Raw genomic sequence first — 18,424 nt, forward strand, 5'->3', positions numbered from 1 at the left:
GCGGAAGTCCGGAGGGGCGCGCCGAACGCGCGGTGGGGGCGGGGCGGGGCGGGGTCCGGACGTGGAGGGGCGTGGCCGTGCGGGCGGGGCGGGGTCGCTCTGCCGCCAGGGGGCGCCGCGGGAGGCAGGAGGCGTGGCGTCCCTGCGGCTTCCGAGCTCCGCGCGCTCCAGGAGCGAAGCGACCCTCGGTCCCGAGCCTCTACCGGCCTCCGAGGAGGGGACCCCCGCCATCCCCACGCGGTCTCCGGACACTGAAGCTCCTGCTCCGCGGCCCTCGGCCCCCAGTCGTCCCGCCGGACCCCTCACGGGACCCCCACAGCCGCCGGCCTCGCCCGCAGAGCCCCGGCCGGAAGCGCAGACTCCCGCCGCACAGTCGGGCGGGTGTCCACGTCGCCATGCCCTCTCTAGGAGACGTGGTGCGCGACTGGCACCGGGGCGTGCAGGCCGTGGCGCGCGGGGACTGGGGCTGCGCCCTCCGCCTCTTCTCGGGCGACCCGGAGCCGCCCGCCAGGATGTGCTTCAACGTGGGCTGCGTGCACCTGCTGGCCGGGGACCCGGAGGCCGCGCTGCGGGTGAGCCAGGGGCCCGACAGTCCGGCACCCAGGGTGGGTCGCTGAGACCCCCCCCCTGGGGAGTGGCCCTGGGGAAACTTACCGAGCGATAAAAAAGCGTGCTGCAGGGGTGAGCCCGGGGTCCCCGCCCTTCTTCCCGATGGTCATCTGGGGATGTCCCCCCAGTGTTCTGCCGCGGTGAGCACCGAAGGCAGGTGGGAGCTGTATGGGCGGGGGACCCCACCCTGAACTCAGTCAGGGCATGGTGGGGGGCGGCCTCCCTCACCATCTTCTCCGGGTGATGACCACGTGCCAGACTCTGGTCACAGGGAAGGACTGGGGTGCTGCTGGCTCAGGTGCTCATCGTACTAACATACCTAGAAATAGGCTGCAGGCTGGAGGCTGGATCCTGCTCGCAAGGGGGTTGCCTGCTCCCCCCCAGATGTAGAGTTAGAGCGGGGACTTCATCAGACACCTGTGGCGATAGGAACGAGATGAGGTCTGTCTTGTTGGTACCCAGACCCCAGATCTAAGTACTCATCTTTTTCCCGATATGTTCCCCAAAACAGAAACAAGAGGTCACGGGTGCACACAGGCACACACACAGCTCCTCTGCTGAGGGCAGCACAGAACCACTCTCTGCCCTTTAAACACTTTGTGTTCTTTTAAGTGGTGCATGTTCCCCAGGTGCATACAAAAATCCAGCAGCACCCTACTCATTTCTCTGGTCCTCAAATCTCTCCAACAGAAAAAACAGGATCCTGCAGTTTTTGAGACAGTCAGTAGCTGCTACCTGGAAAATGGCACGAATGAAAGCAGAGTTCGATGGTGTAGGAGGGCATCAATGTCAGTATCTTGCAAAACTTCACCGTGGGGGTGAGCGGGGGACCGCGCAAAGGGTACAAGGGACCCCTCTGTCATTTCTTGCATCTGCATATGAATCTACAATTCTCAGTAACAATTATCGTTTTAAAGTATTATCCAAGAAAGGGAGTACAATCGCCAGACACCAGGTGGCTCAGCCAATAGTAGATACAAGGCCAATGCACTTATCACTTATTCATCAACTGTGATTTAACTAGAGAGGGGACAGAGGTGGTGAGCAGAAGAATATGGTATTAAATTCTTTACCCTAAAAGAAGAGGGAGGACTGTCCAAAGTCAATAAAATTAAGTAATAATAGCATGGGTACATTGGTTGGAAATACAGAGATTTTAAAAAGCAGATGGAATGGCTAAAATTAATAAGACTGTCTCTGAGGAGCGGGGCAGAGTGAGGGGGTGTAGCTAGGACTGCAATCTGTTGATAGGAACTCCATGTGACCTTGACTTGGCTGCTCTGTGTGGCAGGGTAGCAAACAAGTGAGTTTCTCTGGCACTGAGCGCCCCCCCATCGATGCCTCCATGTGTACCCTCAACCTTAGGTCAATCCAGTTCTGCAGTAAGCCCCCCATTTGGCAGATCTGTAAGACCATGATGCCCCTCCTATTGCCCGTGTTTAACTGGTGGCTGCTGTCCTCGTTGGGAACAGTCAACCTCATTTGAGTGAAGTTTAGGGAAGAGCTGTACTTTACACACATACTAAGACTTGTTCTTTCTAATACTTTTTTAAAGATTTTATTTATCTGAGAGAGAGAGAGAGAGCATGAGAAGGGGAGAAGAGGAAGAGGGAGAAGCCGACTCCCCCCTGAGCCGGAAGGCATGCGCCCGACGGACTGAGCCACCCAGGCTCTTGTCTTTCTGATTCTAATAGATAAGAAGTGTGTCATTTTGTATGAATTATCAGAAATAGGATTTTAAAAAGACAAAAATCTTGCATGACTCCATGAGGTAACTATTATTAATGTGCTGGAGTGTTTTCTTCTGTTGTTGCCCCTTGTCCTCATGGCAAACATTGGTCTGTGACAACGCTTCACTGTGCTCTTTGCACGTCGGGAGCTCAGGCGGATTCTGGTCGTGGCTCGAGGGAAACTGCATGGTGATGCAGGTACCCAGGCACGAGCTCCGAGGCCCCTGGACTGGTGCAGGAAACTTCTATCTGCAGGTGGCTGTCCTGGAAGCCAATGGAATTCCTTGGCCCCCGGCCACTGGTCATCTGCCTGGACTATGTCTGTGACACGGGGGTGATAGAATTGCAGACCTTGGCGATCCATGGGCATTTTTGTCCCCAGGCATTTGACCAAGCAGTGACCAAGGACACCTGCATGGCTGTTGGCTTCTTCCAGCGAGGAGTGGCCAACTTCCAGCTGGAGAGGTGAGCACAGGGATACCTTGTTTCTTCTCAGACGGCCCTTTATCTCTGCAAAGTCCGTTCTTACGCTCTCCCCTCCCCCTCTGTCCCCATGGGTCGCATCCTCTTGCCAACCCCCTCCTCTACAGCCCCAGGGAAGCCTGGAGAGGATACTTGGCTCGTGCTGGAGCGGAACACAGGGCAGAGCCACATGGGGAGCCTTGTCTCTAGGCCGAGTTTCACAGAGTGCTTTCATGGGCATCCCCTCCTTTGTTCCTCACCACATTTTTGCTGTAGCAGGGATGGTGTGATTATACCCATTCTGCAGATGTGGAAACCGAGAGCAGGGCTTCAGGAATGGTGTGTCCCAGGACACAAAGGGGGTTGGGGTCCTCACCTGGGCTCTTTGCGCTGTGGTTCTTCCAGAGAAGGAAACATTCTACAGGACAAGCTCATCTTCCCCCTACTCCACCTAGCCCCCGGGACAAGCCCCGCAGATGGCCCCATGCCAAGCAGGCCGACTCTGGGTGCAGCCTCCTCCTCACTTGGGTCCAGGAGCCTGCCTGGGAGAGATGGGGCTCCGGTGGAGGCCGAGGAGCCTCTAGCAGCTCTCTGCAGAGGGAGCCCGCAGGGGATGGGGGTCCTGAGAAGCAGGAGGGAAATGCTCAGAGCACTCTCCAAAGCCGGGGATGGAAGAGGGTCTGGGTGCAGACAAGGGCCCCAGGCAGGGGAGTGAGATTTCCAGAAGGCAGAGCTGGATCCGAGCTGGCATCACCTCACACCCCAGGCATGGTGCCCCCCTACCCCCCACAGCCACGTCTGTATGTCGATCCCTTGACCCATTGGTGGGGACTTGAGAGCCTACCATATGCTAGGACCTGGGGTGGCCACCACTGTACCCTAGCAGTGTCCCTGGGGCTGGGAGTGGTGGGGGAGGCTGGGGCAGGGCTTGGCCCCTTTCCCTATAGTTACTGAGTGCCCCTCCATCCCCCACTGCCCACAGGTTCCAGGAGGCCCTGTCTGACTTCCGGCTGGCCCTGGCACAGCTAAGGGAAAACTCCACCATTGACTATACGCAGCTGGGTCTGCGGTTCAAGCTGAAGGCCTGGGAGGTGAGCTTGCACCAGACTTGTACAGGGAGCTGGCCTCCAAGAGGTGGGGCCAGCTGGGGGCTCTGGGGGTGCCCCTTCAGGCCCTGTCCTCTGGGTCCCATTGTCTTGTTACTGTCACAGGTGGGGCCATGTTGACTGATAAGCTCCCTCTGGCCTGAGACACCCTGCTATCCCTACTGACCACACTTTCACCCCAAGGAAGCTTAGGGGCAGAAGAGGTGGGAGGCCACCAGGAGAAGGGCAGGGGAGGGGCAGAGTCATCAGAGAGAGGCAGGTGGGGTCAGAAGGAAGCACAGCTTGGCCGTGGGCCCCTACCCCGGGCTCTCCGTGTGGCTGACACCGAGGGACGGGAATTGAGAGGACACCCCCAGCGCTCCCGGAAACATGCTGCCTTGGACCTTCTCCAAACAACCTGTCTTGCAAGCCACAAGTCGTGGGAAAGTCCCACCAGGTGGGGCCCACAGCCCGCCTGGGTCCCCTGACCCAGGGCACCAAACAGTGCAGGGCGGGGCATGGGGAGTTAGCTTGGCAGTGCCCCCCACCCAGCCCTGTCACAGCATCTCCAGAGGGTGGCCAACGGGCTCTGGGAGTGTGGTGTCACCTGGCAGGCCATGGGGACGGAGGGCCGCGGGAAGAACGGGTCGGTTTCTCTTGACATAAGGCCAAGCTGGGCGCGCACTTGCTGCCCCGCGGAGCAGGGGCGGCGGAGGCGAGCAGTGTCGCTCCCAGGAGCACCGGCAAGTCCGCCCTCGCGCGCCCCGCCGGCGACAGCCTTGTCGGGACCCAGCCCACCTGTTGGTCAAAACGTCTTGTCACACTGGGGTGGGTGTGAGGAGGGGACAGCCCAGAGCAGGGCACTGAGCAAGGCGGCACACAGCCGGAGGGGCTGCAGAAGGGGTCAGGCCAGATGCACAAAGGGGGTGAGGCAGGCGGAGAGGATGCGCCCAGCGCCGGAAATCTGCCCGATGTTCGGAGCCGAGAAGCGCCCCAGCGATGAACCGCTCCAGCTGGGGGCTCTGGAGAGTGAGGCCCGCCCGGCGGAGCCTCGCCGCAGCGTGCGGGCCACTGCCCACCACTGAGCCGGGCAGGCTCCGCTTCTGGCTGGGCACCTCCGGGGCTGTGCGACCGGGGCAGGGGCGGGACTGGAGGCGGGTCCCGGAGAGGGGGCTGGGGGCGGGGCCAGGAGGGGGTCAGGGGAGGCACTGGAGCCCGGTCCAGGACGGCGTCAACGGGGGGGTGGGGCGGGGGGCGCGGCCTGGGTGGAATCCGGGTCAGAGGCACGGGAGGGGTGGGGGGCAGAGGGGGAGGTTGAGGCCGGTAGGGCTGATCCAGGGGCGGGACCAGGGGTGAGCCCGGAGGAGGGGAACTAAGTGAGGGAGTAGGCTGTCATCTCCCACCTCGCTCCCAGGTGCTCTTCAACGTGGGGGCGGCGCAGAGCCGGCTGGGGCTCTGGGCCGAGGCCACCCGCAGCCTAGAGGAAGCCCTCTCGAAGGGGCCGGAAGGGGCCCGGGACGACCTGCACGCCGCCCTGGACCAACTGCAGGTGAGGGGGGCAGGTGGAGAGCAGGCCGCCCCCTCCCCCGGGCGCTGTCGGGCCCATAGCCCACAATCCAGGGCTCCCATCTGTACAGGCCCCCCAAGATCAACTCTGAGTTGAAGAGATTTCTAGAGGGAGGTGGCTAGTGTGCACAGGTGTGGGGGCATGGGGAAGGACTTCCCTGGGCCGGTGAGAAGTGGGCGGAGCGTCCCTGAGGCCACAGCCCTGGTCGGATGCTCAGGTCTGCGTTGGCCGGACCTCCTCCAGAAACAGGCCCCGCTGCAGCCTCGGCAGGTCCCCAGGGGTGAGGTCTTCCGGCCCCACAGGCGACACCTGGAACATCTGGAACCAGTGGATTTCCTGGGCAAGGCCAAGGTGAGGAGGCCGCGTGTCCCTTCCTGGGGCCCTGGCTCGCGGGGGCCAGCGGCAGCCAGCAGGTGCTGAGCTCGCAGGGGCCATGTGGTGTGGGCCATGTTGTTGGAAAGGCTTTGGGAGGTGGGTGGAGAGTGGGCACGGGGCCAACCCCAAACTGCAGAGGGCCTGAGCTTCCTGGTCGGGAGCAGTGTCTCCAGGTGCGGTTCGCAGATCCTGGGCGCTTGGAACCAGGAGGCGGAACCCACTGGAAGCTGCCGCAGAGGCCGGAGCTCCTGAGTTTTTGGCAGGAATTCCCAAGGCAGCGCTGCCCCCACATACCTCACCTCAGCTGCGCTCTTCCGGCCTCAGCATCTCCCTGTATTTTTCTGTCTCTATGTCTCCCTGCATCTCTGCCCCAGAGAGTGAGATCCCAGGGAGGGCTGCGGTAGGCTGGCTGGGGCCGGGCGGCATCACCCCAATCACAGAACACGGGAGCGGGGGTGGAATGCAGGGATGTGACTCGGTGTGCACAAAGGGAAATTCACTTGGGTTTCAAGCTGGTGGCCCTTGGGTTAGCCCCAGCACCCGCCGAGGTCACCGAGGGCCAGCGTGCTGTGTGTGGCCGTGTACAGGGCTGGTGAGGTCATGCACCCCAAACACCTCATCTTTGCAAACATCTGCTGGCAGGGGCCGGGTGTCTCTGAGCTGCATTAATCTGTCAATTTGGAGTCTGTTTATTACAGTACAAGTTTCTAAGAAAAATATTTAAAAAATTATATTAAAAATAAGTTAAAACTGTCAGCACAGATGTTTTCCTTTATCAGACATATTTTTCTTACTTTGCAGCCCTCACCGTGGTGGTCTGACAGCCTTGGGTCAGGCACGGGCAGCCCCCCCCTGGCGGGTGGGACACTCAGGAGTGTGGTGTGGGCAGCAGGGGCTGGGAGGGGACATCGCGGGGCCCCTGACTCAGCCGTCCCCCTGCTGTCCCTCACCAGGTGGTATCGCCTGCCATCCCCGACGACCAACACGAGGGCACCCAGCCTCAGCAGCCCCAGGTGGGTGGGTAGCCTTCCAGCCAGCCCAGACTTCTCTCCGTCATTTTGGAGCCCTGAGCATTTCGGACCTTTTTACTGTGAAGGGAAGAAAATGTTCTGAACCCTCCTGGGGGGCTCCCAACATTCCTCTGATCTGAAATTGGGAGTGGCAGGCCTGTCCTGTGTAAGTCTTGCCTGGGGTGAGCAATGCTGGGCCTCCGTGCCCTGACACTCACCCACGGGGACCTGTCTGCTGAGAGAGGGTGTCGTTCTGTGCCTGTAGGTTCAGGGTGCAGATGGCGAGGTCAGACCTGGAGCCGCCCCACGGTAGGAAGGGATGGGTCTCACGTCTGCATGCTTGCTTCTCCTGTTGGGGCAGAGGCCCTGGTGTGAGGCCTGCATCACGGCCCCTGAGGCCAGAGCCCTGATACCAGGGAAGGGGTGTCTAGCCTCTCTTAGCCTTCCCCACGCCCCCTCTGTCCAGACGCCCAGGGCTTACTCCGTCCTGAGCCTGTCCTGCTCCATGAGGACGAGCCCCGTGCCCCCTTCTTATAGAACCATTGCTCAAGCCTCAGTGGGTACCAGAGGGGAGTTGAGACTTCAGGTCGCCGTGCTCCAAGCAGCACCGAGGCTCAGAGCCAAGGTGCCCAAGGCGGGTGCTGGCTGGGCTGTGGGCTAACATCATTACTACTCTGGCATTGCCAGACTGGACCCTCACAGGCCGTCCTAACTCGGAAGAGGGGTTAGTGCTCAAGCTTGCATGGGGTGTAGGGACATAGCGCAATCCCCCACCCGAGGCCGTGCCACACCTGGGGCTCCTCTCAGGCTGTGTCGGTGGGAAACAAGCCCAAGTCAGGGAAGTCCTGAGAACGAGGGCTCCCCCCATCCCCCAGGGCTGGAGACACAGTCTCCCACAGAACTGCCACCTCCTGTGGTCCCAGGATGCCCTCTGAGGCAGAGACAGAGGTTGGCTCTGGACAGGTGGCGCAGGTCATCTGTGATGAGCAGGTGAGTGGGCCTGGGCCCCGGTTGGGGGGACAGGGGCCACAGTGCTGGGAGGACATCCCCTACCAGGCTGAGCATGGGGGCTGGCAGCCACAGCCAGGCACTGTGAGGGTCTCAGGGCCCGGCAGGTGGCCTCATCAGCTTCCTCTGTCAGGGCAGCCACAGTGGCTGGCTCTGGGGTTGGGGTGCTTGCCGATGCCTGCTGGTGTGTAGACAGGAGTCCGGTGGTCCTCACCCCGCCCCTGGCCTGCAGCCTGGGCTTCTGTGCATTCAGCCACGGCCCTTGTCACCTCGCCTTCCTTCCTGGACACAGGCTTCTCCCAGGCAGGTGCAGGCGGGAGGGGTGTGGCCGGCCACTGCCCAGGGCCAGCGCCAGGAGAGGGGTCACCCATGCACAGAGAAGGTGGTTGGACTGAGTGCTTTAACCAGCTGGAAAATCTGATATGGTCCAAACATTTCATTTACAGTCCAGCTTCCAGACCCCCCTTGAAGTCAGAATCTCAGGATGGTCTGGACCCCGGGGCCCCTTTGCGAGGTTCCACTGCCCCTGTAGCACGTCCAACATGGGGTGGAGTCCGGCGGGCCCCTGGCCTGGGTCCTCGGCCTCCAGGGTCACTGGGCCCCCCAGCTGGAGCTCCCTTCTCACAGTGCTTGGTGGTGGTGGCCGGGGGGATGACGGGCTCGTCCCCACTGCTGTAAGGCAGCCTGTAGGGACCTGGCTCATGCCCTGACTACCCCCCACACTGGTTGTATTTATGGCTTCCTGCTGGTGAGCTGGCTCACCAGCCATAACCCTCACCGCTGGGTCTGCTGCGACAAGCCCCAGGCCAGGGAAGGCTGCCCCATCCTCAGGGCCCCCCATCCCTGGCCCCTACTCCCAGCCTGTGGCTTTTCCTGCAGAGGCCCTGTGTGGAGCAAGTTGGCAAACAGGTCCCTCCAGGTAAGGACGTCCTGAGCTGCAGGTGGTGGGCAGAGGCCCTCGGTGGTGGGAGTCCTGGGCAGGCGTCTGAGGGTGCTGGGAGCAGCCTCTTTGTCCCCGAGGGAGGCAGCTGGCTACCTTGGGCCTCCCGGTGGGCGTGTGGTGCCGGCAGCTCCTCTACCCCAAAATGTCCCAGCTTGGGGGGGGTGGCCGCCTGAGTCCCTGCTCTGTCACTCTCCACAGGGCCGCGGGTGGCAGGGGGGCTGGACTCCAACCCTTCGGAGGACCCCTCGGGTGCTGGGGTAAGAGGCACTGGCCTTCACGTCACCCCCACTCTTCAGGGATCTGGGACCCTGAGGCCAGGCCCCATCCCTTCAAATGGCCCTGGGGACCCCAGCTGATGGAGCCGTACAGGCCTGGAGCTGCACCCTCTCCCCCCTTCTTTGCTCAAAGGCCACCCCCGCTGGGCCCTGGGCATTCAGATTTGGGGCTTCATAGACTGACCACTGCCTTTCTGCCCTGCCCCAGGGAGTGGCCATGGTGGGCCCTGCGTCCTTGGTGACCGTCATGGTGCAGTGTGCCTTCACTCTGGCCCTGAAGGTCCCGAGAGGAGCTGACCTGTCCACCCTGCGGACCCTGCTGAGCCAAGCCCTCCCTCACCAGGCCCAGCATGGGCAGCTCAGGTGAGCAGGTGGGAGGTGGGGCAGGACTGCAGAGGTCGGAGGTCAGCACCCTGCCAGAAGCAGCCCCTGCACCCTTGATGCCACTCTGAGGAGTCTCTTTGCAGTTACCGAGACCCTAGCAACAAGGGGCGCTGGGTCCCCCTCCCCAGGGAGGAGACACTGCAGAGGGCCTGGCGGGACGCAGCGGCCGGCCCCGGGGCCCTGCAGCTCCAGTGCCGGGTGAGTCTCAGCAGGGCATGGGTGTGGGTCTCCGTGTGGGGCACGGGGGACCCTGGGGCCCTTCTGTCTCCCCGCCCACCCTGTAGCGCCCCCTTCCCACCATAGGGAGCAGGTGGCCGACCTGCCCTCTACCAGGTGGTGGCCCAGCACAACTACTCTGCCCGGGGGCCCGAGGACCTGGCCTTGCAGCGGGGGGACGTCGTGGACGTCCTGTGTGAAGGTCAGTGGGCCACTGGGCACAAGGGGTTCTGTAAGCAGACACTGTCTGATATGCTCTGAGGAACCCTGACTCCCTTCGCATGCAGTGGACCAGGCATGGCTGGAGGGTCACTGTGACGGCCACATCGGCATTTTCCCCAAGTGCTTTGTGGTCCCCACTGGACAGTACGTGTGAGGAGCCTGACACCCCCACCCGGAGCCCCACCCAGCCCAAAGCCAGTGAAGAAATCAGCCCCGCGACGTCCTGTGGCAAGGACGGTTTTAATAAAGCGGTCTTCCTGCCACTAAGGTGCGGTCTGTCTTCTGGGCTTATCCACTTGGAGGGCCTGACGAAGTCTTCGAGGGTGGGGGTGGGGCTGCCACTCCAGGAGAAGCCATGGAGCCTGGATACTGTCCCTCAGGCCAGGTAATATCAGGGGTCCAGCTGGGCCTCTCCTCCAGCCCCCTCCTGAGGCTCTGCCGGCTCCTAGAGAGCGCCGGGGCCCCACTGCCAGCCTCTCCCAGGGAGCCAGAGCCCTTTTGCTTCAGCGGTCACTCCCACTTCCAGGCTTGACCGGGCCCCACGTCCCACAACATCGTAGGTCACACAGCCCTGGAGCGCTGCAGGGCCCTTGTGTCCCGGCGTGTCTGCAGAAAGTCACCTGCTGCCCTGGGAAGCATGGTGGAAAAGGCGACCCAGGGGGGCCAGGATGGGGAGGCCATGATACAGCCTGCATGGCCAGAGCAACCCCGAGGGCTGAGCGGGGCCTTCTGACCACCGGGCCAGAGCCCACAGGACAGGGAGACCCGACAGCGCTCAGGAGCTCGGGAAGGCTCTGGCCAGCGCAGCCATCCAGCCTGGGGCAGCTCCCCCGGGCTACGCCAACATCAGGTGGCAGCCCAGCTCAGCCCTGGGGCCAGAGGAGGTGGACTGCAGCAGCCCCAAGAGTAGCCACGAGAGTCAGTGCTGCAAAGACGACTCCAGCCGCCCAGACGCCGTAGCTCTCTGCCCGCCCCTGGGTGGGCACCTCGGCCGGGATCATGCTGGTCAGGTTCAGCATGTAGCCCAGCGTCCAGCCGATATCGGTGCCTCCAGCCTGTGGGACGTGCAGGCTGGTCAGGGCTGTGGGCAGCTGCCCCAGAGCGCTTGGCACCCCCCTGCCCTGGGCCAGATGGCCAGGCCCTGGGAGGTGGTCACCTGCTTGTGGAACTCGATGCCAGACCAAGTCTCCTCGCTGAACCCGTAGCCCTCAAGCAGCAGTGTGAGTATATACAGGCCCGAGGCACAGTAGTCGCGCAGCCAGCGGTCCTGCCCTGGCGAGCTCGCCTCCACCTGGGGGCCCGGGAGGTGAGGAGCCAGGCGACGCCCCCTCTCCCAGCCCACCGGAGGCTGGTCCCACCCGAGGATGTGACCCTGGGTCTCCTGCCTGGAGTAGGGTGGCCAAGGGGCTGTCTTCCCTTCCTTTGGCAACCCCCAAGGCCTGATGGCCACACTGCCCAGGACGTGGTCCCACCAGGTCCCTGCTTGCTGAGGTCTGTGCCTGGGACAGCTGCAGCCCAGAGAGCTGGGGAGGCCCTGGTGGGGACAGCCGGCCCCAGGATCCACCCACCTGCTTCCAGGGCCTCTGGCAGAACTCCCACACGGTGGCGTTGACGGTGGCCAGTGGCTGCTTGGAGGTGAGGTTCAGGAAGTGGAAGGTGTAGTAGAAGTTGGAGAAGGCCTGTGCCGGGGAAGGAGGGTGGGTGTGCCTGCGCTGGGGCCGTGCCCAGGTGGGCCCAGGCCAGAGGGGCCCCAGCACAGACGAGGCAGAGTCCCCACCAGCCCCACACCCGGGGACCCCACCTGTCCAGGGCTCATCCTGGGCCCGCCCAGCATCAGACCCTTGCGGCTCGGGAAGGAGGTTGGGACCCTGGGGAGGACAGTGTAGACTGCTCACATAGAACCGGCCCTGCACGGGGGGCTGGTAGACCCCGTCAAAGGCACAGTGTCCTCGGCCCTGGCAGCTGGAGAAGTTGAAGAGGCCCCGGATGGCAGAGACACAGGCCCCAGGGTTCCCTGTCCCTTCCACAGTGAGGTTCTGGTCCAGGTCTGGAGGAGGCGTGGCGTGGACACAGGGTGACTCATACAGGGCGGCCGGGGACAGCGTGGCCCAGTAGCCGCTGTGGTAGCATGGGTGGCGGACCAGGGGGGTGGGGCTGCTCTGCAAGAGGACAGGGAGACGGTCTTGAGCCAGCCCAAGGCCCTGGGCCGACCCGTCCCATTGCACCCCTTCCTCCTCTGTGGGCAAGCCAACCTGCACCAGCCGAGTCAGGAGCCTGGTCAGCATCTGGTCACGCCCGAAACAGAGGTAGCTGTGAGTGTAGACGCTGTACTCAGAGCCGTAGAGGCGGAAGGTGGCCTGGGTGCTCTTGTCCAGTATGGGGCCTTCTGGCACAAAGGTGATCTGGGTGGAGGCTCCACCCATGTCCAGGGCGCCCACCGGGGTCTCCTCCAGAGGCTGGACCCATTCTCCGGAGAAGGAGTACTGAGGACACACAGAGCGCACTGAGTCCTGGAACCAGCCACATGGACCCGCAGCCCCCCGTCATCCAACCCCCACCTGGGGGCTGCCCATGGCACCTTGACCAGCAGGCCCAGGACGTAGTTGATGGTAACCCAACCCGAGGCACCTTCATCCTGCCCAGCCAGGAGCTCAGCACCCCAAAAGTCCAGGGGAGACTGGCCCAGGACCCGGCTGACTGCCGCGAAGATGTCTCCTGCCTGAGAGCTGTTCTTCTGGCTGGGCAGAGAGGACACGCTGCCCAAGCTGGTGGGAGACCCACAGCCACCCCACCCTGCCCACCTGCCCAAGGTGTGGTCACCGCGGTTCTCCCGGCTGCTCCTCGAAGACGTGCCCCAAGCCCCAAGCCAGCCCACCTCACCTGAGCAGCCTCATGCCAGCCGTGGCCCCCAGGAACATGGGCGTTTCCTGATGCCGTGCCTTTGGGACCAGCGTCAGCGCCTCCTCCAGGCAGCCCTGCAGGCTCTCGCCAGCCTGTGCAGGATTGGAGGCATAGGACGAGATTCCAGGCCCTGAAACACAGCACCCCAGGACAAGGCTCCAGGCCTGAAGGCTGGGTGGGCTGGAAGGGCCTGCGGTGGCTTAGATAGTGTCCCCCCAGGAGATATGTCCACGTCCTCACCACTGAGATCTTTGAGTGGGATCTTATTTGGAAAAAAGGTCTTTGCAGATGTAATTAAGTTAAGGATCTTAAGATGAGATCACCCTGGATTCCCTGGGTGGGCCCTACATTCAATGGCCCATGTCCTTTAAGAGAGAGGAGAGGAGGGGTTGAGACATACAGGGAAGAAGGCTATGTGACTTTGGAGGGAGAGGTTGGGATGATGGGACCACAAGCCCAGGAATGCCTGGAGCCTCCAGCAGATGGAAGAGGCAGGAAGGACTTGGCAGGTGCCATGCCCCTATTCTCTGCAGGCAAATGTAGGCTCTGGTCCGGTACTGCACGGGTCAGCTGTGCCACCTTGCCTAATTCATTCAACTTTTCTGAGCCACTTTTCCTTTAGGTTGATTTGCTGATTTGCTAAAGCGTGTGAATGTTGCTCCCACCTCCCTCCAGCCTGCACCACCTCCCAAACCTCCACCCGGCTGGGAATCCCACCCAGCAGTCACACCCGCCCGCGGCTGACGTAGCTGCCTACTGACCTTTCACCTGGCAGGCCAGGGCCTGGCTGACCACACCTGTGTTATTCTCCTTGTCTGCTGGCCACTGATACACAAAGAGGGACGTGTGGGAGGACCCGGCGTCAAACACGATCCCGAACTAAGAGTGACAGCGGGGTCAGGAGAGCGTGGGGCCAGCACACCATCAGCCCAGCCCAGCCTCCCCCTGCTTGGGGCCTACCTTGGTGTCTGTGGGCAGGAGGACACTGGTGGCCTCCGCCAGGATGAGAATGAGCGTGGTGAGGCCTGAGGCCGCTGCGGCCCCGAGCAGGGCCGTTAGGACCCCCTTCTTCCAGGTCAGCCCCATGAAGGGAGGGCAGGGCAGGGCCGGGCCGGCACCTGCAGGGGGGGCAGCAGTGGGTACCCAGACTCCCTTTGCTGCAGACGGTGCCGCCCTGGAGAGTCACCCCGTCCTCCCCAGGACTCGGACAGCACACCCCGGCTGGGGCTGTAGGCAGGGCTGAAGACCATACCATAGCAGCCAGGGTGCCCTGGGCATCAGAGGGGCCCAGGGGCCAGGTCCCAGGAGGGCTCGTCTGGCAATAAGGGCTAGCCCGAGACGCACAGTGCTGACGGTGACGGGGTCCGGAAGAGCCCCGTTCTCATGCCGCCTCGGGGACCAGCTACGCCCCACCATGTTATCCAGGCAGCCCTGCTCCCCCCCACCCTCCCACCCTGCAGGTCAGCTCCAGATTGAAGTCGGGGGACCCAGGACCCTTCCTCTGCTGCCCACCCCAGGCCTCTCCCGGGGCAGTGTTTTCTGTCTGGGAGCCCTGAGGTCAGGCCTGACAGGTGGAGACAGGCTACCAGGCGGCCTCACATGTACTCTCATGAGTGAGTTCAGTGGGTCCCGAGAAGCACATTTTCTTGACAAAAGGACCTTGAGGTCAGGGAGTTCTTAACAAAGACATTGGTTTCTAGTTGAAAACCCAGCCTCTGGTTTCTCTAATCTGATTTTGAAACTTTTCAGTTGGCTCCAGGCAGCCTCTGGGCAGCTGGCCGAGGCCGAGCCAGGAATGCGATTTGCACAGGGTCCAGGCCCCCAGCTCCCGGCCTCGGCCCCTGCAAGGCCTGCTCCAGGCCCCACACGAGCCAGGCCTTGCTCACAGCACCGTCAGGAGTCTCGGCCCAAAGGAGGCTGCTCTCTGCGATTCCCGTGTTTTCTATCACACCGTGAACCTCACAGAAAAGCGAACCAATGCAGGCAGTTTGCACCTGCGCCAGAGGCAGCAGTGATGATGGTTATGCCGCGGCTCCTGGGTACTGGGCGTGGGACGGGCTGTGTGGGTTAGGGTCCCATTCTAAGGCAGGAAGACAAAGACTGAGGGGGCTGGTGACCTGTTTGAGCCAGTCCAGGCCCAGAGGGGACCCAGTCTGTGCCCCCAACCAGCACCCAGGTCACAGGCAAGGCCCAGGGACACGGGAACCCCACCTCATAACCTCACCTCCAAGGAATATAACATTCTGAAAACGCCCAGCCTGGGCCTCCAGTGGGTGGACAAAGAGCATGGGCAGACTCTCCCACAGTCAGAACACCCCCTTCAGGATTGGTCAGCACCCCCAGACCAGCACAGCACCCCCAGACCAGCACAGCCCCCCATGGACCAGGACGGCCCCTCTCAGACCAGCACATCCCCCCCAGAACCAGGACGGCCCCCACGGACCAGGACGGCCCCCCTGGGACCAGCACGGCCCCCCACGGACCAGGACGGCCCCCCTCAGACCAGCACAGCCCCCCACGGACCAGCACAGCTGCCCACAGACTAAGGGAGGCCCCTCACCTGAGCTGCTGGATGGCCAGCTGCAGCAAGGAGAAAGCTGGACTGCGGTCCCTCAGGCACCTGCCAGGTGCTGTCCGGCCTCTCCCTCCCCCTCGGTTAGTCACCACCCACCTCCACCTGGACCTCACCAGGCAGGTGACAGAGCCTGGGAAAGGAGTCCCCTGTGAGCTGGCACTGCCCACCCCCGTCCACAGACTGGCCAACAGAGGTTTAGTGGGGTTGAGTTCAGGCCCCTGCCTAGGGGGTCATCCCCCACTATCTAGGTTCACACTCTACCCCCCCACCACCACCCAGGGTCATCTATTACCTGCTGCCCAAGGTGGCCCCTGCCCCACCTGCCCCACTCGGTGACCGGTGACCGCGCAGCTGGGCCCCCACCTGTCCCTTGAGGCTGCTCAGACTTTGCCCTCTAACCCCGCCCTCCCCCAGCAGGAAGCTGGGTGCTGGGCTCAGGTTCAGGGCAGGTCGGAGTCTGGTGACCCAGGGCTTGGCTAGAGCAAAGGCTGGAGGAGGCCCGACCAGCCCGCGTCCGGGGAGGAGGGTGAGGTTCAGCTCCTTAGCGCTGCTGTGTTTGGTTGTGTCAGGCATGCAATAAAATCGCCCCGTTTCTGTGCACGTGTGTAGACTCGAACACCCCCCAGTCCGAATTACCTGGCACCCCTCCCATGCCCCCTGGGGTTGCACCCTGCCCCCACCGGCCCCAGGGCGCCAACGATGACCTCTGGTCACAGTCTCTGGGAGAAGGCCACACACGGGGGAGAGCCAGAGCCTGGGAGGCAAAGCGCAAGGCCCAGCAGCCACCACGGGCTCCCCAGTCCCTCCTCTGGGCCGAGGCAGTCCGTCTAGACGCGCCGTGGTTTGCGTGGCCTGCCCCTGTCAAGGCATCTAGGGACCTCCCGCTCGGACTGCAAAGAGCTGCTGAGACCTCCTGGGTGAGTGCGGGGCCAAGTCCTGTGTAACTGGATTCCAAACTGCCCGTTTCTGGAGCGACCTCCAGCTTCTCTGCATCCCCCCAGCATTTGAGGTCGTGGTTTTTAATTTTAGCCGGTCTGATGGTCCACAGTGCACCCGTGGCTGGGGTGCTGGACACCTTTCCACGTGCTGATTTGCACACATACATGCTCCCTGATAAAGTGTCACGTTTCCCCCATTTTAAAATTGGATCGTTTGATTTCTTCCTGTTAAGTTTCGGGAGCTGTGTAGAGGGGGCTTCAGGCAGACAGGCTTGAGCGACCCCTTGGCTGAACGCCGACAAGCCCATCAGGAGACCCACCTTAAAATATCCGAAATATCTGTAGGCCTAACGGGCCACCGGGCTACCTACAGCCCGGCCCAGCCAGCAAACAAGGAGAATTCCATACGCGGCCACACCTCGCCCTCCCGCTTTCGGAAGCTCACCCAAGGCCTCGCGGCAGACAGCCTCTCTCCCGCGGTCCTGCCTGCGGCCTTGTCGTGGGTTCAGGAAACTCTTACCTCCTTTGTTCTGCTAGAGTGAATTCTTTCACCGCCCGCCCCACCGGCTTCCACCCCACCGGGGGACCCCCCGTTGGGGGCCCCCATCCGATCGGGAGAGACACCACATTCAGACGCCACAAGTTCTTCCTACGTTCCAGACCTGCCCTCCGTCACGCGTGTGTTTGCGAGGTTTCTCTCAGGGTCTGTAGCTTGCCTCTTCCTTTTGTTAATGGTGCGTTTCACCGAGCAAAATACTCGACTCCTGATGAAGTCCAGTTTATCGACGCGCTCTCCTACGGGCGGCACCTCTCACGTCATTCCCGGGAACCTCTCTCCTAACACCAGGTCCTGAAGATTGGTTTTTCCTGGAAGCTTTGCGGTTCGGTGACGCGCTCTGCAGTCCCTAGTCTTCGCCGAGAGGCGCGGCTTAGGTCCGGCTCCCTTCCCATCGCTGTAGCACCGTTGGTGAGAAGGCCGTCCTTTCGTATGAACGCTCGGGCACCTCGGCGTGACGGCCGCTCGCGTGCGCCTCCCCCTGCATCTGTGCTGACTGCTGCCGCCCGTGGGAGCCTCGCCACGTGGACAGGAACACCCGCCCGCCCGGCCACTTCATTCTTTCTAAAAGTTGTCTTAGCTCTTCCGGTTGGTCTGGGTCAGCCCCTGTCTGCCTACAAAACGTTCTCCTGAAATTTCTGTGATAATTTTAGGGAGAATTGACATCTTCACAGTTTCAGTCTTCTAGTCCATGAACACAATTCTCTTCTCTCCATTTATTTAGGGTTTAGGTCTTTTAAACATTCTCTCTTGCCAGAATTTTTAGTTTTCAAAACAATGATCGAGGACATGTGTGTTTTTGAATTCAACTTATTTAAGCAAAACAGGACAGTTCACCCATTTCTCCCACTCTCTATGCCCATTTTTGCAGCCACCAACCTGTTCTCCACATACACGAGTTTGGCTCTGTCGTTGCTGTTGTTGGAACCCATATCCACGTGTAAGAGACCACGAGACTGGGGCGCCTGCGTGGCTCAGCCGGTGAAGCATCTGCCTTCGGCTCAGGTCACGATCCCAGGGTCCTGGGATCGAGCCCCATGTCGGGCTCCTTGTTCGGCAGGGAATTTGCTTCTCCCTCTCCCTCTACCTCCTGGTCCCCTACTTGTGCTCTCTCGCTATCTCTTGCTCTCTGTCAAATAAATAAATAAAATCTTAAAAAAAAAAAAAGGCTTGTGTCATTCTCTGCCTTATCTCACGGAGCGTAATGCCCTCGGCATTCATCCACATCATTGCAAATGGCAAGATTTCATTCTTTTTTATGGCTGAGTAATATTCCATTACTCACACACACCCCACGTTCTCCATACCCGTTCATCACAGTGGACACAGTTGCTTCCATATCTTGGCTGTCGTGAGTAATGTTGCAATGAAGGCTGCATATATCTTTTCGAATTGGTATTTTTATCTTCTTCAGATAAATATCTCGTAGTGCCATTGTGGGTTCTAGGGTAGTTCTATTTTTAACTTAATGAAGAATCTCCATGTGTTTTCCAGAGGGGCTGCACCAGTTTGCATTCCCACCAACAGTGCCCGAGGGTTCTCCTTTCTCCACGTCCTCTCCAACACCT

General features: G+C 61.5%; 2 protein-coding genes and 1 long non-coding RNA gene across 9 annotated transcripts; 2 read left to right on the forward strand and 1 right to left on the reverse strand.

Annotated features, from left to right (window-relative positions):
• Positions 1-114: 114 nt before the first annotated feature.
• On the forward strand, positions 115-10,149 carry NOXA1 (NADPH oxidase activator 1). 2 transcript variants are annotated; one of them, XM_026489824.4, is made up of 14 exons: positions 115-572; positions 2,722-2,804; positions 3,784-3,892; positions 5,301-5,435; positions 5,697-5,804; positions 6,782-6,841; positions 7,104-7,147; positions 7,714-7,828; positions 8,726-8,765; positions 8,988-9,046; positions 9,273-9,427; positions 9,532-9,646; positions 9,752-9,866; positions 9,952-10,149. In XM_026489824.4, the coding sequence occupies exons 1-14, from the start codon at positions 396-398 to the stop codon at positions 10,038-10,040; spliced, it is 1,404 nt and encodes a 467-aa protein (XP_026345609.1). In that variant the 5' UTR covers positions 115-395; the 3' UTR covers positions 10,041-10,149. The 2 variants fall into 2 exon arrangements, with proteins under 2 accessions (XP_026345609.1, XP_057169849.1); XM_057313866.1 differs by lacking the exon at positions 6,782-6,841.
• Positions 10,108-17,321, reverse strand: ENTPD8 (ectonucleoside triphosphate diphosphohydrolase 8). Of its 5 annotated transcripts, none has more exons than XM_026489882.4 (10): positions 16,963-17,321; positions 13,748-13,905; positions 13,549-13,666; positions 12,767-12,917; positions 12,465-12,624; positions 12,139-12,369; positions 11,782-12,045; positions 11,455-11,565; positions 11,043-11,177; positions 10,108-10,941 (listed from the first exon to the last, which is right to left on the reverse strand). In XM_026489882.4, exons 2-10 carry the CDS (start codon positions 13,871-13,873, stop codon positions 10,750-10,752), a joined length of 1,488 nt encoding a protein of 495 aa, XP_026345667.1. In that variant the 5' UTR covers positions 13,874-13,905; positions 16,963-17,321; the 3' UTR covers positions 10,108-10,749. The 5 variants fall into 5 exon arrangements, with proteins under 5 accessions (XP_026345667.1, XP_048078943.1, XP_048078945.1 ...); XM_048222986.2 differs by lacking the exon at positions 16,963-17,321 and adding an exon at positions 15,348-15,758; XM_048222988.2 differs by lacking the exon at positions 16,963-17,321 and adding an exon at positions 15,655-15,735.
• Positions 15,639-18,023, forward strand: LOC123000500 (uncharacterized). 2 transcript variants are annotated; one of them, XR_008960013.1, is made up of 3 exons: positions 15,639-16,279; positions 17,148-17,444; positions 17,728-18,023. It is a non-coding gene; the product is annotated as an uncharacterized LOC123000500 (long non-coding RNA). The 2 variants fall into 2 exon arrangements; XR_006408503.3 differs by lacking the exon at positions 17,148-17,444.
• The last annotated feature ends 401 nt before the right edge of the window (positions 18,024-18,424 follow it).

This window comes from Ursus arctos, unplaced genomic scaffold (genome assembly GCF_023065955.2).
Source record: "Ursus arctos isolate Adak ecotype North America unplaced genomic scaffold, UrsArc2.0 scaffold_18, whole genome shotgun sequence".
NCBI classification, from domain to species: Eukaryota; Metazoa; Chordata; class Mammalia; order Carnivora; family Ursidae; genus Ursus; species Ursus arctos.